Source organism: Juglans microcarpa x Juglans regia, chromosome 5D (assembly GCF_004785595.1).
Source record: "Juglans microcarpa x Juglans regia isolate MS1-56 chromosome 5D, Jm3101_v1.0, whole genome shotgun sequence".
Lineage (NCBI taxonomy): Eukaryota > Viridiplantae > Streptophyta > Magnoliopsida > Fagales > Juglandaceae > Juglans > Juglans microcarpa x Juglans regia.
In genome coordinates this window covers 10,368,117-10,386,565 of record NC_054602.1, presented here as the reverse complement: position 1 = coordinate 10,386,565, position 18,449 = coordinate 10,368,117, and the positions used below count along the sequence as shown (strand labels likewise).

The window sequence follows — 18,449 nt, the reverse complement described above, 5'->3', positions numbered from 1 at the left end:
TAAGCAGAAAACAGCAAAAAATACAATTCTTTCCGCCTCTTGGGTAAAATACAAGTTCAGAGTCCCAGCCTTTGGTTATAAACTGTCTTGGAGATTTAAGAACCATTGAGCCTGGATGGCCATGCAGAAAATTTGTTGATGAATTACAACATATTTTCCCATTTTCAAGGGAAGCAAGCAGTTTCACATAATTTCGAGGAAATCCAGCTTCTCAAAACTCAATCACATTATCAAACCCAACAACAGGAAAACAACAAAGCCTTCCACATCCGATTCAGCTCACATCAGTTAGTCACCAAATAAATCGTCATCATTCTCATCATCAACATTACCTGAATTCCCACTAGATGCCTTCCCTTGGATGTCTTTAATAGCAGAATCCGGTCTACCACCAGAACTAACAGAGGGATATGCCCAGGAAAAACCTACTTTTCCAGAAAATGATTCCCCATAGAGATCATCATAAATCCCACTTTTTGAAGTGGTTTTGACCTTATTCAAGACTTCCTGTAGCTTATGAGTCACCCCTTTCTGGGAAGTAGTGTCCTCCTTCACAGAGGACTGTGGCTTTCCTTTGGGAATTACTGTAGACTGTACAAGGGACTCGTATTTTCCAACAAGACTTCCTTCTTTCATGCCTACTGGACCAGGTTCAGTTTCAACATCTGCACCATCAGAAACCCCAACGACTTCAACCAACTCTCCCCCAACTTGATCCCGGAAAGCCACTCTTAGCTTCTTTTTTCTCTTACTAGGCCTCTCTAATTGCTGTCTGTCATCTCTTCCCGCTTCTGAGCCATCAGATTCAATGGATTTAGACAGTAGGCCAGGCTTGCTCAGACCATAACGATTCAGAAGTGTGTTATAAGCCACTACAGCTTCTTCATCAGACGGATCAGGAGGCGGCGGTAAATTAATCTCTGTAGGCAGAGGAGGCCGAGGAAAAAGAGCCGCTTCATTCTTTCTCAAGATATATGTTCTTGTTGATGCAGCGAACCGCAAAGACTGCCCCACTTCAAGCTCCATAGGACTATCTTTAGTTAAGCGCTCATTTGCAACAAATGTACCGTGAGCAGATCCCAAATCAAGTACATATATACTGTAGAAAAGATAACAGATTAAATGATGCCACAAATGCATGGAAAGAACTTCCAAACTCCACAACACCGAATCACATTCAACAAGTAACAAGCAATATTCATGTCTGTACAAGTATAAATCACATGTGCTCCAGCTGTCGTAGAGGGTAACAACAGATTATTTTACCTCAGAACAACAAATGGACCACTGGAACAACAAACGAAAACTCAATAAGATTGAACCAGAACCTCATATGATAAACATTGGTTTTATGCTGAGCTAATATTTGTTCTTTCTCAAGCAGATTATGATTTTTTAATTGATGATCTAGTATACAAATGAAACTAAATTGCAGCTGCACCAATTAACTTGCCATCCACCGAATAAGCAAGCCAGCCCCACACTCTTTCCAAGCAAATTTTTGCTTGTAATCATCAAATATATCATGTAGTATGGTTCAGCTTAGGATTCCCCTTATTACCTAAAATAAATCATCCTAGCCATTATTCTAGATTAAATGGTTCATATTTAATGGTATTTGAATTTATTATCCCATACTCAGTTTTCAAAAATTCATTATATATCATTCAGTTGAATGCTAAAATGGCAAAAAACGTTTTAAAAACTCTTCTGTGGAGTCTCTAATATTCTATTTTAACATCATTTCACAGAGCATTCTTTATCCAAAGAACGGATATAACAAGTACAAAAGAAAATCATGTCAAGGTGAGGATTGAGAAAAGATGTCTAACCTTCCATTCTTATGAGGAATGACAGCCGCGTGCTGGCGTGAAACCGACTGGTGATCAAGAACGAAATCACAAGTATGAAACTGCCTACCAAAGATATGCCGCCTCCTATCTAGATTAATCCTATCAAGAACCTCTCCATCCTTCAAAACCTCGAGGTAATAGACTCCCGGACGAGGCTCAATGGCCCAGTCGGGTGGTTGCCAAGTCGATTGGCCTCCTCCCACCTGAGTTAGCTGTTGCGTCTGCCCCACCTCTTGAGAAACATGAGGTTGTTGGTGCTGCTGCGCGGTGGGGTTTGAAAGTGAGGCCTTAGGGTTAGGGGACAAGTGGGTATTGGATTTGGAGGCGGAACTGTTGAGAGTCACCGAGAATGGTTCCAAGGATTGAGCTTTCTTGAATCGATCAAGACCAGCTCTTCCATACATTTCTTTTTCTTATCTTTTTCCTTAATCAGACACTTGATCAATAATAAAAAAAACAGCATGAAAGCGAGCTCAGCTAAGATGCAATTTTAGAATTAACAGCGAAAACTAACTACAAAACGCAACCCAGAGATCGAGCAGCACCTAATTCACTACGAAACCCAACCCCAAAGCTTCGATTTTGCATATGCTTTGCAAAAACCCTAAGCTTAAAAAACAAAATAAGAAAGCTTAGCATCAACACGATGATGATTGGTGATACGAAAGTCACAGAGGGTAAAGCCAAAATATCGCAAGAAATAAATTTAAAATAAAAAATAAAAAAAATTAGGGTTTCTGCAGCTACGGGCTCCTCTGGGATTAGGAAATTAGGAGAGAGAGGGCAAGAGAGAGCAGCAGCGTCATTGGCTCTAATATTTGGAGGGCAAAAACTAAACCCAGTTATTCAGCGACATCTGGTGTTATTTTATGCCACTTTTCGTTAATAATCATCGGATTTGACATGAGAAATCATATTTGTCGTTGCAAGTTTTAATAGTTTTTTTTTTTTTAAATTGAATAAATATGATATTTATATATACATATATATATATAATCATTTTTAAAGAGAAAACATTTAATAATTGATTCCGAAAATGAGAACAACTTTTACACTTTAAAACTATATATGAGATTACTATTTCATGATAACAAAGAATAAAAGAGCAAGCGGCCGGGAACAAACATAATATAAGAGATGCATAACAGATCAAGATTAAATAAAAAAATGTCCAATACATTTAACAAATTGAATAATCAATAAAGACGATGAGTAATGTTAAATATAGTAATATGTTGTGCAAATGTCACGCATTTATTTTGTAAAAAAATAAAGTCTATTATTATTATTATTTTATGTAAATCTCGTATTTACTCATTTTAAAAAAAATAATAATTGACGTTTATGCATTCTATAACTACAAATATCATATCTCAAACGATTTGCATGTACTCCATGACCACAATCGGTAGACTATTTGGATGTAGTTTGAAATTTCATCCGAAAACACTGTAATTAATGAGTTTATTGTTGTCAACAAATTAAGATGCGCACTTTCCTTTTTTTTGAATCCTCAATTCGGAAAGACATTTATATATTGGATAATGAAGATTGAAGTTAGACAATCCATATCAATGGTGTGAAATAAAAGATACTTACGACTTTTACTAACACGTTGGATGCACATATCAACATATGTGGATAGACCCAAATTAATGATGTTTAGAGGCATAGATATGCAACCGCATGTGAAATTTATGTCAACTTTAGGTCATGGGATGCTTTGAAACCCCATTTAAATGGATTTTGAAATCCCGTTTAGATAGTGTAAAGATCTCCAAATAGAATTATTTTTTGAAGATTAAAGGTTAGTGAACATGATATTATAGCTTCGAAGATATATTTTTGTCTTAGATGAAAGGAAAACTAAAATAAAGGGGAAAAAAACTATAAATAAAGTTAAGAATGGGAGGGAGGGAGCTCGCCTTTACCCTCTGGTAAATAAAGAGACTTCTATAGGATTTTCAAACGAGAAGTGATATAACTACAAAAAGATACAACAAAAATAAAATCACAAATTGATATGACTTCATATAATACATTAGATCTTTTTTACAATAAAAAATGACTTTTCAGTTAACGTACTATATCAAATCACGTTAGTAGATTTACTTTTGTAAAACCTTTTTCTTCTTAAAGCATTTCTATTTTTAAAAGGGGAAAAAATAGAAGAAGGATAAAGAATCCCGTCACTTTATAGTTTATACAACCTTTTGAGTTCTATGTGATTTGCCAAAGATCTCCCCTTCTTTTAGTTTCTTTTTTATTCCCTTAATTTTGTACTTGGAAGTATTCCATATATTTTGCTCGACGGTACATTAAGCGTGAGAGAGAGAGAGAGAGAGAGAGAGAGGGGTTAAATTCTAGCTTCCCAAACAGACAGGACTTGTAAAGAGTTAGCTAGTTGGGATAACGGATGCTTCTTTCTATCGATTGCCATTTGCCAAAAAGGAGAAGGGTGGGGTTCAAACTTCAAATCTGACTAAAGCCGTACCAACAACAAAGCGCCACATGAAACAAACATCTATCTAGCATTAATCCACAAGATAATTTCTGCACATTGTTAAAATGGCATCACAGCATGTCAAAGCTTCTACACTACTTCAAAACAACATTTGTATGTACAAGAGGCTGCAAAAATATTCCTATAACTAGTATGACTACAAATCCAACATGCTAGTAATCCCAACCCTACTTCTTTATTAACAACATTTGGACATCATTTGAAATTCTTCTGCCAATCAGCTTACAAACCGGTTATCTCCAAAGGAGCTTCGGTCGGAAATCTACCCTATCAGAGGTCAAATGAAAAATAACTCCAATTAATCCACGTTCTCAAAACTTGCTGCCATCTTCACCCGGTTCCGATAATGAGCATCAATCTCGACGAGAATGGAAGGGATGCAATCAACCCCTGCCCAAATCTTAAAGTTCCATATAAAAGTAATTCCATCGGCCCTCAGCAATCAAAACCTATAATCTTGAAATACAATATGCAGTTAATCCATACACTATCTTGCTGCAAACTCCTTCTCAACTTCAGAGAAGATCACCTTCATGCGATCTTGTAGATTATTCAGGATGTTCTTTGAAATCCTTTTCTGATGTCTAGTGCTTTTCAGCCATGCAATTCCAAAGAACACCCGTACATTACACCCCTCCTTTGTTTTGGAGGGTAAATCCTCAATTTGGTACCTAAGATGAAGCTGAAAGATAAGAAAAGAGACAGGTCAATATCGCCTACCCAAGAATGGAAGGTAAAATTAAGATGAACGGGAGACACTGCAGCAAATTTACATTTAAGCACTCATATGCCATACATTGAAATAGTCACCAAGTGGAACACCATGGAGTGTCATAACCTCTTCAACAAGCCATCCTTTTTTATCAGAAAGAGGGGACCTTTGCTGAGTACTTGTCACCTCTCCTCTATAACGGGAAATACGTTTATCAAATATGTAATGTATTTGCCTCTCGTAGATATCACCTTTTTCCAATTCCCATGGCGTGTAAGAGTAGTTAAGACAACCAGCCCTCTCCATTACTCTACGGTCCAGAATACCCCCACTGAATACCTCCACAAAGAAACTCGCCTAAAATCACCAACAAACAAACTTGATGGTCAGACATTAAGGGAAGATGTACAGTATTTAAGACTAGATTTTTTAAGAAAAAGAACCAAAAAAAAAAAATGGGATATGCAAGGGTTGGGTTGGGTTGTGTTGTGTGCACTCATGCTCCTGCACACATATCTGCTCACACACACAAACACGTAATCTCTAGATGGAAATTGAGGGACCTTCATTTCCTGAGGCGCAGCATAGGCATTAGTGGAAAAGCAAAATGAGAAGAGATCTATTCCTAAGAACCACACATTTGACTGCATCTTTATAAAATATTTACAAATATATAACTAGAGAGAGAGGCTTACAGGGACAGATAGAGCAGAAGAATAAACCTCAGACATGCTGACATCATCAAGGCCCAAGAAGGACCCACTCTCTTCAGTTTGGAGGTTTTTGGCTTCAGATTCTTCTTCTACTATTTGCACCTTCTGCTCAAGGCTCAAGGATCTAGCTTTCCATAAAGCCATTATTGTCCTATTGAGCACCATCAAATACTTCAAATCAAAATCAGAGATTGAATCCTTCTAATATTCTTTTTCCTTTTTATCTTTAGATGCTATTCACTTACTAATTAAGCACGCATCAATAAGTTAAGCCTTCTTCAGCATTTCAAGACAATGAAAGGAGATCATCAATACAGTCTAAGCATTACTTGGGCTATGACAGAAAGACGATTCTGAAAAGAGAAAATGGGTGCGGACTGTTTTAAATATACATCTTCTAGTATCTAATTTTAGTGTAGATGTCCAACATTATAAAGTAAGATGTGGTTGCTAAACTAAGCAGATCAAACAATATGCCCATTGAATGCAATGGAATTTATGTCGGCTGAGTATAAGTTGAAGCAAGCTCTAGTAGAGAATTGAAGTACATAAGGACAAGATGGCCATAGAATGAGTCGATTCATGACTAAGGCATTAAACATGAATGGCAAGCAGAAGTGTCAAATTAGTCTGATGTTGAACAGACCATCATGGCCTGACTGAAAAAAAAGATCAACATGGATTTAATGAGAGTAATCACAGTTTTTTTTCTTAAAATTAAAAAAAAAAAATTGCATAATTTTTTTCTTACATTAAAATAACAGTACTTTGTACATGCTCTTCAGCACAACAGCTGAAATACCCCACCCAGGAATAAAATCAAAAATAAAATCTATCGAAAAAAGTACCCGTACAACTGACAAAGATGGAATGAACCAAAATGTGCTGAAACATACAGGAATATATGAAAAAGAAAACCAAAATAAACTGAAATTATAAAAAAAAAATTACAAGTACAGGAATGCCCATCTCTGAAGCAATTTAACAAGACTGCCGCAAAGTTAAAATAAAATAGGGCCATGCCTTTAAGTGAATGAACTTGATAGAAGTTACAGGAAGCACAAAAATGACAACGCTCGAGCATTTTTTATGAACGACAACCATGGGGCATAAAATCATTAAGAATGGTCAAGTCATGCATCAAGAAGTGTGTGAGTGAAAAACACTTAATAGAAGTCTAGATTAAGGAGCTAGAACATGATACAAAAAAGGCCAAATAGGATAGCAAAATAAATATAATCTAACAAATAAAATGATAGAGCTGAGGAAATATGTAATTGGAGAACTTCACTTTAGCTTAAAGAAGTGAGCATGTTCCATTATAAGATGCTCTTTTATTTAGTTACCTATGTGCTACATTGAAGGACACAAAGGACTGAAAATGGAACTTCAGCCTGCCTTCCTCATCTTGCGTCTTTGCCCCATGCCTGGCATCCATACCTCTGCCTGGCCGGAGAGTCATGACAACAATTGGACTCCCCATTGATGACAGAGTAGGTGCAACAACTTGGATATCTTCTATATCCTCCCAAAGGAAAAAGAACTTTGTCTTGTGTCCAAATAAATTTGTATGAAACCCAATTATTCTTGCTGATAGAAATAGGCGACCCTGCACAGAAACAACTGCAAGTTGATGAGATATAACTTTGGAAGCCTGCATCAGTTAAACTCAAGAATGGCAAGTTGGCAACATTTAATTTTTCCAGCTACAGCTCAAAGATTAAAATGGTTTAAAGGAAGTGTGCAATCTTAAACTTTTCAGCATGATTCAATCATGGCAACAGCACCTGCAGAGGCATTTTCCGTTTGAGGTGACAGGTAAAGTCATTAATGAGAAACTCCTCTGGTGGAAGCGCAAAGAGTTTTTGAAAGGCTGAATTTGTTTGAGGAGACCGTACATTTATCTACAAAAGTTTCAGTTGAAATTAGTAATCGAAGTAGGCAAGCCAAGTGCAACGCTTAAAAAACACCCAAAAAATGCACATAGCAATGTGGATTTCCAAAGCCGAATTGGCATGTACCTTCTTCCCCACCTCTTTCTCCATCTTACTTAGGTACTCTTTAACAACATTCACACCTCTAGTATTGTCCAAGAAAATTCTTAAGTGAAGCTTGGACTGGCATGCCTGAGCTAACTTTCCTTGAAGGGGAATCCACACATCAGCTAGAGCTGATATATTAGTTTTCAGAAAGTTTATTTCAGCATTTCCCAGAGATGTAGCTTCGTCAAAAGGTCCATCAAAATCATAAACTTCCACGTCCAGTACAGAAGGAGGCTCATCCATTGCATCAAATTCAAATATTTCTGCAAAAAGCAACAAGGTCACAAGAAGAAAAACAACCAGGTGAAAATTCAGATTCAGAACATATTTACATAAAGATTATCCAACTACTGTAAGATCCACACTATAACAGAATATAAGAGCTAACGATATGAACAGAACAATGATGCAGAAGAAAATAATATTCACCATTCCATTGAGGATCAGATTTCTGGAACTTGATTGAGCTGGTTCTAGTTTTCCCATTACAAGTAAACACAACATATGGGTCAGAGGACCCACTTGAATCAACGGCTGCCAAATTATTTCCTTCAATCAAGGCAACAGTTACCAACCAGCCGTCTCCTTGTGCTTTGATTCCATGATCACTGCCTTTAATTTGGATACACAAAGAAAATAAGTCATATTCAAAACAAGAGAGATACAGATTCAAGGCAATAAGGTCTTTAGGCAGTTGAGACATAGAAGAGTCCTCCAAATGCTAAAATGCAAGAAACAGAAAATGCAGAAACAGTGAGAGCAGTAATTGAAAGAGAAAAAAAAATGAGCGTTCAGCTCTCTGCTTCAAATATTTACTTATGGCATTTTTAGTACCACTGACAATATAGACTGATTATAGACACCTCAGAGACTCAGCTGGAGAGGTGTGATATTCTTTTCTTCTTTTGTCACTAATAAAAAAGGGCAACTGTCCAGGTGGTATTACCTTTTTGCACTCTGGCCTGCATGAAGCGCGAAATCATCCTCAGTAGCCGTTCACCCTGAAGAACCAGGACACCACATACTATGAATTCACCAATCGAATCTGGCAAGTCAAGCCCAACAAACTCGAGCCCTTGAATTGTGCCAGGTGTAGCCAGCCAGATGTGAACAAGCACATACAATCCCATAACAATTGTAGAAAGTACCGTAAAATTAGCAAAGTACCGTACAGCTAACTTCCAATCTGACTGGGGCTCCACCTGTAGTGAAGCTAAAGCCTGTTCCTTATTCGACCCAAGTTCCTTAGAGTCGACAGGCTTAACACTCTGAGATAGTAAATCAGCATACTGCTCAAAACTCTCCTTTAAACCTTGACGGGCTCCATTTTCTATCATTCCTTTCATCATGGTGCTTTGTAGAAAATTCATTCGCCACGATATTACCAAATGGGAAGATTGTTCTCCAGATGGCAGCTCGGGCCCCAGTGTAAGGCAGTAGAGCACTTCTACCTTAAAAGTGTTCCCATAAATGACATCAGGAGTGCTCACGCTTGAAAAAACTGCAAAAGAATTCCCATCAGCTTTCAGATACATTTGCTCCTCAGTAGCTTTCACAGCCTTGATAAATTTAGTCGCAGCCTTAATGTAACTAACCACTCTTTTCAATCTATCACCACCATTTTCGAATTTCCAAGCCCCTATTAGCAGTTCTGTAGATCCCTGCAGATCTGCTAATGATTTGAAAAAAACTTGAATTAGGTGAAAATAGTAGAGAGTTCAGGTCTGCAGGTGCAATCTGATACAATTGGTCAAGAACCACTCCTCCAGGTAAATTGTTTGGAATTTCACTATCTTGATCCTTTGACTCCATCATCTTCATCAATTCTTCAAATGTATCAGAAGAAGGCTGATCATCGGACTTGTTCTCATAAACCTCAGATCCAGACGTTTCAGATGGCTCCAACATGTCAATGGGTCTACTGGAGGTGGATGAAGAGGCTGCACCTGAATGTTTATTGAACATCTGAGCTATTCGGCCAGCAAAGGTCTTCTGTGCACCAGACTTATCTTCCTTAGAGGAGGCAACTTCTTCTAGTCTCACTGCAGAAGGTGAGTCCAGAGGACCACTGAAAGACCTCGAAGGTGAATCAATTGTTTCATCTGCATGCTTTCTCACTTGTGGCCCATGATCGCCATAGCCGTTCAAATCCAAGAATGAATTATTTTGAGAGAAATATATTGTGAGAAGAATTTCTCCTGCAGGAAAATAGCATGACAATTACACTTTCCTCGAGTGAGTTAAAGACTACCTAAGAGACTACTTCAACCATGTTAGGATTTGAATCTTAACTCCAGACCATGGAACTAAATTTCATTTTAACAAAAGAATTACCGACAATTAAGTGGTGAAATCCAATTCTGAACTCAAAATACAGAAGCAGATTATCCTTTTCACGACAACACTTTGGCCTGGGTATTGTAAATAAGTGATGCAATTAAATTTTTCTCAACCAAAACAGGAAAGCACATAAAGAAAGCTCATAATTCGACAAATACCCAAATGCTGCCTTTAAAACCTAAAAGCATTGCAATTTAAAAGAAAGAGAAAACTTAAGCAGTCAATAGCTACAGAATTAAACAAATATAAAAAACAGCATTACCACAAAGGGCGAATTGCAGACTTGAAACAAGCAGCACAGCAACTTACTTACAAGAAGACATCAAAAACTTAAAGAACGCAACGAACAAAAAGAAATGGAACGTTACCACAGTCCTTGTTCTTGGACTTCTTATTCTTTGGTTGCAGAGAGTACCAAGCAGGACCAAGCGACTGGTCGTCCGAATCAAAGACCCGGGACACCGGCACCTTGAGCTGCCCGACAAAGTCATCGTTGAAGTACTTGTCCTCGTCCAAAACAGAGACGAGTAGCTCCTCATTCAAGTCGTCAACCCGGAACCCGAATTCCTCCTCCCACTGGGGATCCAAGCTCTTTTTCACCACTTTGGTCCTCGCCTTCTGTTTCCCCAGCTGCAACCTCACGTACGGATCACTTAACCCATTCAGATCCGTTGCCGGTAAATTCCGAGCCTCGATAACACGCACCAAAAGCTTCATTCTTTTAATATATGTAAGATCAAAAGGAAATTGTTTAGAATTATTACGGATAAAAAAGAGATTATTTGGGTAAATGTGGGACTTGAGGGTTCTTCATTGACGAACAAAACATTAAAGCAGAGTTCAGGAGAAACCGGAAATTTGAATAATCCCCTAAAAATATAAAACTGCAGGAGAAAATGGTAGTAATTTTGCACGTATAATGCTGCGAAAATTGCTGGCTTTAACCATCAAGATTTTTGTCGATTGGAATGTAAACACGAAGAGAATAGAACGACCGAAATTTTCAGAAAGAAAGCACAAAACATTTGAGATGGAACTTAAATAGGATCGAAGGAGAGGAAAGAATGGATGAAAATCAGGAAATTGCAGAGCAAGACAAGAAAACAAAACCAAACCCGAAAAGGCAAAAAAAAACCAATGAATCAGAGAGACGAATGGATTTATTTAATTCCAGGGAAGAGAAATGGGAAAAGTTGTGGGTTGGACTTGGAAAAGCTTGGCAACTTTTCTCTGCTTTTTCCTCTTGTGCGTTCTGTAATTTCAATCTGTTACTGCTCGTAGGATGTTGGACTTTTTGACTTTGATGGCTTCGTTCATAATACGTCACGTTATGGATCTCTTTTAGGCTTTTGACATATATAAATATATGGAATTAATTAAGAAAATTCACGTGAATGATTAGTTTATGGGGGGTGACGTTTGCTGTTGATTAAATTAATTAGGAAGAAACTTTCACGTTTCCCAAAAGTATATTTATTTTTTTAAGATGTTTGCGTTTTTAAAAAATAATATTTTATTTAATTTTTATTTAAAATTATCTCATCTAATCTCCTATTAAAATAAATTAGAAAAAAGTTCTTTTAAATTTTTATTTAAATAATTATGTTTAAATCAAAAAGAAAGCGAAAGATTTACACATGAAAAAAGTTTTAAAGAATATGGTAAGAGGGATATAAAATTTATATGGTTTTAATTTAAATACGGTGAAACTGTAAAAAGGTTGAGAGTTTAAACAATGGAGAGTGAATGCATTGAAATGATTTTTAATTAATTTCTTTCAATAATGTAAGTATTTTGCTGACCCAACCATTTTATATGATTTTTCTGATCAAAGATTTGAGGAGAGAGAATAATTAAATATAATGATTGGTCTATTAGTATTAGCTATCACATTTATTTCGATAGGCCTGTTCTGGTCCTACTTTGAGTTAGATTTGAAAGTATGTCTCAAGAACAAGTCAACAATATTTATATGTTTTTGGTGGAAATTTATTTGCATTTTTTATTTATAAATGAGTAATCGTACTTGTAAATTAGTATATTATTTAATATGATAAATTATAATTTATATAAAATTTTTAAAATTAAATTATTTTACAAATCAAATCATGTCAATAATATATTTATAAAAAATAATCAAAATTAATAAAAAAATATAGGTTTTATAACAGAGATTCCCAAAAGGTAAATTTCAATATATATTGTCATCTCTTTTTCAAGATGTACATTATTTTCTTTTCTTTTCTTTTTTGAATAATAAATATAATGATTGGATAATAAATAAGATTTCTTTCTCTCTTTTATTATTAGATCACTCTCATTAGATTAATTAAAAATTAAATTTATTAAATATTTAGTTATTAAAGAGTAAAATATGCTCACAATAGATTAGTTAAATTTCAAATATTTAAAATTTAATTACAGTAACTTTTAAAAAAAATTTTAAATTTAAAGGTTACTGTACATATATTAAATATATATTTTACTAATTATTTCTCTCTCTATTTCTTTCTATCTCATATTTTATCACAATTGATATATTAATTTGAATTAGTAATATATTAATTTAATAAGAATATGATTATTAATTAATATATAATAGGTAGAATAGAAAAATATGATAAAATAATAATTAAAAAAATTAAATATTTTTAAAATTATTAGTTATTTATTACTATATAATAAATAAATGTATAATCTAATATAGAGTTTTGATGTGAATAAATTAAATTAAATTTATCTTATATTATTTTATTATTATATAATAAAAAATAATTATTTTAATATAAAAATTTATGTGAATAAAATAATTAAAAGTTAAATTTTTCTTATATTTATTAAAAATATTCTTTAATTTTGACTAAATCCAACTAGGGGACTCAAAAATGAGACGCAACTGCAAAGAATACGATCGGTCATTAATTGTCTTATTTATTATTACAGGCAGAGGACGTACTAATTGAACTACTCAATCCTCGTATTTATTGATTATAAGGGCATGGAGTATCTGAATCTGCCTCCTCAAATTCACTCCCTCCAGATAAACCGAAAGGAAAGCTCTAACAAATCTTAATGGACGATTTGGATAGTAAAAATATTTTATTTTATTATTATAATTTTTTTAAATTTTTATATAAAATATAATAAATAATTCAATTTTTTTAAATCTTAAAATAATAATAATATTATTAAAAAATAATATTCGAATAATATTTTATTCAACTTTTATCTAAAATTATCTCATCTTATCTCATTATCCAAACTACACCAATTGTTGAGAAGTGGCCTGGTCATCAGAACTTTGAGCTGGCAGGGCACAAATAAGAGTGTTTGTAAACATATCATTCCAAAGAGAATTTCCAAAGGCTTTATGAAGTCTTTTTTTAGTGAAAGCTTTACCATGCCTATTATTGCACCATGTAAACTTGTTACCCATGAATTCCAAATCACTCATACCACACTCCTTTACTGCTGGTCTGAATTCCTCCATTTGTTTGTAGGATCTCATTGCTTTCCCATACTTCTCACTATTATGAAGAACCTCATTGAAGTCTCCCACACATCCATCCCACCTCTCTCTCATGTTTGATTGCTTTGAGAAATAACCAACTTTCAAGCCTTATTTCCATAAAACCTTGTCAATATCTGGTCCTTTTCCTTACAAGCATTGTGAACTCTTAATGAGATGTGGTTTTGGTTGTAGGACTCCAGTTTAGTATCAACATCATTATTCCACATAAAAGCAAGACCCCCACTAAGTCCTCTAATGTCCACTACAAAACTATTCTCATAATTCAGCCACTTCTTAATCTATTCAACCTTGTTCCTCCTGCATTTAGTTTCAATGAAAAAAGTAAAATTTGGGAACTTATTTTTCACTATAAGGTGGAGATCTCTAACTGTCCGAGGGTTCCCAAGTTCCCGACAGTTCCAACTTATGCAATTCATGGCTATTGGTGGGGCTGCACGACAACCTCCACCACCTCCTCACAATTTGAACCTTTGTCAGCCACAATCTCAACCTTTTATTTTTTAAGAACATTATCAGCAGAATATTCTTCTAATGTAACATTATATTCCCTTTTTCTAGCACCATCGTAAATCCAAGTTCTTGCCTATATCATTAGTAAAATCAGCAAAAAAGTTGTCCCTTGCTCTCTCATTTTCCAGCTTGCTTACTTTTTGGACTTTTCCAGCAATTGAATTGATCAAACAAAAAAGTATCTAAAGAACTTACTCGGGATAAGATGGATGATTATGTGTGATTGTTAACAGCTATGCTCTCCTTTTTTTTTTTTTTTTTTATCAGAATCTTCCATATCTTCCTTCAGACCTTCCTTCTTCATAACAATATCGCATTTATTGGGCTTGCCATCCACAATAGCATTATCTGCATGATCAGAGGAGTGAGAAACTGGGGTAACTATTGCCTTGCAAATTTCCTCCACCTTCAGGTTTGAAATTTCCATAAGATCTGCTTCCTTCCTTATATGATTCTTATTTTCCTTAATAACAATGTCTTCCTTCATTGCTTCCTTAATATGCACCTGTATTATTAACTTGCCTTTTTTGTCTTCATCACTATCCCTTTAGCTTGAGTTTCATGGTTGTTTCTCCTCCTGTGGTGGTTGAGCCGTGTCCCCACCATACTTCTTTTCACTACTGCCACTGGTTTTTGTTGGGAGAGCATGTAACCAGGGTCTATACTAAGGTTGGACAGTACCTGAGTTCTTGTTAGTTTTCATGTTGGGACATAACTTCTTAGGATGCTTAATCATACCACATTGAAGATAAAAATTTTAAAGCATTTCATACTTAAAATGAACCCACACTTGCTTCTCTTCAATGGTAAGAAATTTTCCTCTAACCAGTGCTTTTGTAATGTCGATCTCTACTTTCAACCTTAGATACTTACCTCATCCAAAACCTCTACTGTCTGCATCAACCTCTAGCACTCATTCCAATGCTTTCACTCAGTTGAGATCTTACTTTTTGTGTCATGCATACCAAAGGCATGTTATGAACTTGGATCCAGAAAACTTCCTTCTTAAAAGGGAGATCATTTGGTGGTATATGACCCTCAAACTCCTGGAGACAAACTAGTCATCGGTCAAAAGACCATGGCCTCCTTGTAATCACCCTCTGCCTATCTGTTTCAAATTGAAATTCCACCAAATATTTGTTCTCACCAACTTCTTTGTACTGTATCTATCCTTTAGTCTTCCAAATCCTTGACATAGACGTTTTGAAAGTCTCTCTATTCACAATCTTGTCTGCTATTATCAAAGCAAAAAGATAGTACCTCCCTTTTCTTTTAGCCTTGTCCAGAATTGATGGAGGAAGTACAACCTCCTTCCTTTCCTAGTCAGTGATGCTGGGTCCTTTCCATAGGCTACTCAACTCATCCTCTATGTAAAACTCTACAGACTTAAATCGCCCAAGAGACATTCATTTGTCACAAGCAGAGAAAAAAATACCACACCCTTCAGAGAAGGAGATGACTCCCTCCAAATTTTGACTTAAGCCTATGAAAAATACTGCATCAACCTCTCTATAAAGTAGGAAAAAAGTTTAGACTGTCTAGGTGGCAAAAAAAACTGCTACAGATATAAAAAAAATTACACAAAGTAAACTCACAAACTGTCGTGACTTTATGAGATCTGTTAGATCTATTTTATAATAAAAGTAATTTTACAATCTGACGTACCAAATCAAACCACATCAGTTTGTAGATTTATTTTTATGTAATCTCTACGTAGCTAAAGTATTTTCCTAAAAAAACTTGGTTATTTTTATCCAACCTTCAGCCTCCTCTCTCTCTCTCTCTCTCTCTCTCATTCTTTATTAATTGTTTTTCCTTGTTTCTAAGTGAAAAATGTTGTTTTCTTCTTCTCATTTCTCACATCCTAAGTTTGATTGTTTGGTTTTTGGGTTAGCATCGTTTTTGGGTAGACGCTATATTTGATTGAAGAAGAAACTATATATGTTCCTCATTCAATTATTAGAAAGAAAATTGGTATTGAACTGCTCATTCTAAAGCAGTAGCTAGGGGTGTAATTGGTTTAGTTTTAAACATATTTTAGAACCGAACCGGTATATACCAATTTTAAGATTTGAAGAACCGGTACCGCACCGGTTACACCTCTAAACCAATACTTCCAGTTTTACCGATTCCGGTTCAGTTCGGTCCCCTTTTTCTAGTATATTATATAGTATATATAATATAGTATATTATAGTACATAATAATATAGTGATAATATATTGTAGTATATTATAATTATATTATAAACTATATAGTGATATATTATAATATATAATATAGTGATATATTATAGTATATTATAATATATAGTGATAATATATAGTTATTTATATATGATTTTAAAATTTTAAATTATATTAATTAGTAATTTATTATATAATACAAAAATATTTTATATATAATATATAATTATATATAATATAAAAAATCATGTAAAAAATATTTTATATAATATAGAAAATTAATATATATATATATGAACCGGTCCGATATTAGAAAAAAAAATTAAAATTGGACCGATTTTGATTAGTTTAAAAAAAAAAAAAAAAAACCGGTACCAATGCTGGACCAAACCCAATACCGGATCAAACCTATTGTTCCGGTCCAGTTGACCGGTATTTTTTTCATCTATAGCAGTAGCCAAATTATGAGATATTTCTACCGACTCCAATTTGATATATGGATAAGCATTTGGAAAATGCTTAGGCCACCAAGGATATCCACCAATAAATCTACCGATTTGATTTTTTTTTTTTTTTACTTAATGGTTAATGAAATGTTTTTTTAATGAGTTTGTAATTTTCTTTTAAATATTCAAGAGGTAAAAAAATGTTTGAACAAAAATTACACGTTATAGTGCCACTTATTAGTGGCCGACACAAAATGGAAGGTGAAGAATCACCGATGTTTTTTATTTGGAAATGGATTTAAACCGTTATGACCCATTTTATAAAAAAGTACACTTTGTACCTCAGTTTTACATTTTGAATGAAAAAATTGTCAAAACTAGCACATTACGTTCTCGATCTTCTAAAGATTGGCATTTTATAAACCACATCAATTATATCCCTTGGCGTAATGCTATATAGTTTTGGAATGTACCGTCATACTCATTTGAAAAAATTAGATAAATCTGCAATCTATCTAAAATAATTATTTTTTTAATGGTAATTTCCACTTTCTTTCAAAGGAAATATGCAAAGACTGCATACTTCAAGACTGTAAATATCATTTCTCTAATAAGTTTACTTTTACAATCTAACATATCACATCAAGTTACGTAAGTTTATTTATTTATTTTTATAAAATCTTTTTGACTAAAATATTTCACTTTATTATTCAGGTCTTATGTAGAGATAAAATGATGGGACTCAAAGCACAGGGAAGCCCAACGCAAACCTGCCAAGTATTTGGGTCAGGTCGAGAGGATTGTGAATGGTGGGATCATAACTCAAACCAGTGAGATTCACAGCCCCAGACGTTTAGTATTGAGGTGAACTCTTAACCGAAGTGGAAGCACAGGAAGAGAGTTCAGAAAAATTAACATGTTTTTAGGATTGAGGCCTGAACTCTTAACTGAAAATGGATTATTTTGAACTTTTATTTAAAATAAAGATTTTAAAAAATTGATGGATAATACCTCCTCAGTTTAGTAAGGAGAATTTTTCTTTTGATTCAATACACCTTGCGCCTAAATTTCAGTTCCTTGGGGCCGGGGGTTCCATTATTTCTGTAACAGAGCCATGATTCTATGAACGCCAGTCAGTGGAAACTTTGAGAGAGAGGGAGAGAGAGAGAGAGAGAGAGTGACAGAGATGGATCATGGGATGGTCCAGCTGCGTGGCCGAGGAAGTTCCTGTTTCATGCAGATGGACCCAATTTTGAGACTGGCATCTTTATTTCTCTCTCTTATAAAGTCACCCATGTCAGTGTCTTTCTCTTATTAAAGTCACTCCTGTTATTATCCCAGCAACCGTACGGAATCCTGATTGACATGCATGAAGGTATCCATTATCCATCGCCTAGAAGTGGGGAGCACGAGATTTCCCTGAAAGCTCGCAACAACGTGTTAAGAAGATGCCTTGAAAGTGATCATGGAGATTCTCAAAGGGTTTTCTGGGCACTCGAGTGGTCCATCTCTCTCTCTCTCTCTCTCTCTCTCTCTCTCTCTGAGTTTCTATTTTTGAGCAATATATATGCCTGGTAATATTAACTCGGATGG

The 18,449-nt window shown here is 34.9% G+C and overlaps 2 protein-coding genes across 2 annotated transcripts; both read right to left on the bottom strand.

Moving 5' to 3' along the window:
• LOC121264973 (protein phosphatase 1 regulatory inhibitor subunit PPP1R8 homolog) lies at window positions 1-2,688 on the bottom strand. The gene is made up of 2 exons (XM_041168390.1): window positions 1,833-2,688; window positions 1-1,099 (listed from the first exon to the last, which is right to left on the bottom strand). The coding sequence occupies exons 1-2, from the start codon at window positions 2,255-2,257 to the stop codon at window positions 289-291; spliced, it is 1,236 nt and encodes a 411-aa protein (XP_041024324.1). The 5' UTR covers window positions 2,258-2,688; the 3' UTR covers window positions 1-288.
• Window positions 2,689-4,387: 1,699 nt separating this feature from the next.
• On the bottom strand, window positions 4,388-11,456 carry LOC121265217 (C2 and GRAM domain-containing protein At1g03370-like). The gene is given in 10 exon segments (XM_041168752.1): window positions 4,388-5,059; window positions 5,174-5,446; window positions 5,785-5,953; window positions 7,149-7,411; window positions 7,590-7,706; window positions 7,824-8,107; window positions 8,274-8,456; window positions 8,791-9,532; window positions 9,534-10,042; window positions 10,553-11,456. Coding segments are annotated over 10 exon segments (3,084 nt in total). The 5' UTR covers window positions 10,902-11,456; the 3' UTR covers window positions 4,388-4,864.
• Window positions 11,457-18,449: the final 6,993 nt, after the last annotated feature.

Excerpts from the sequence above, each read along its gene's own strand:
- LOC121264973 (XM_041168390.1), bottom strand. The coding sequence starts at position 2,257 with ATGTATGGAAGAGCTGGTCTTGATCGATTCAAGAAAGCTCAATCCTTG. Across the intron at positions 1,100-1,832 it reads ATTCCTCATAAGAATGGAAG|TATATATGTACTTGATTTGG; the intron begins GTTAGACATCTT and ends TCTTTTCTACAG.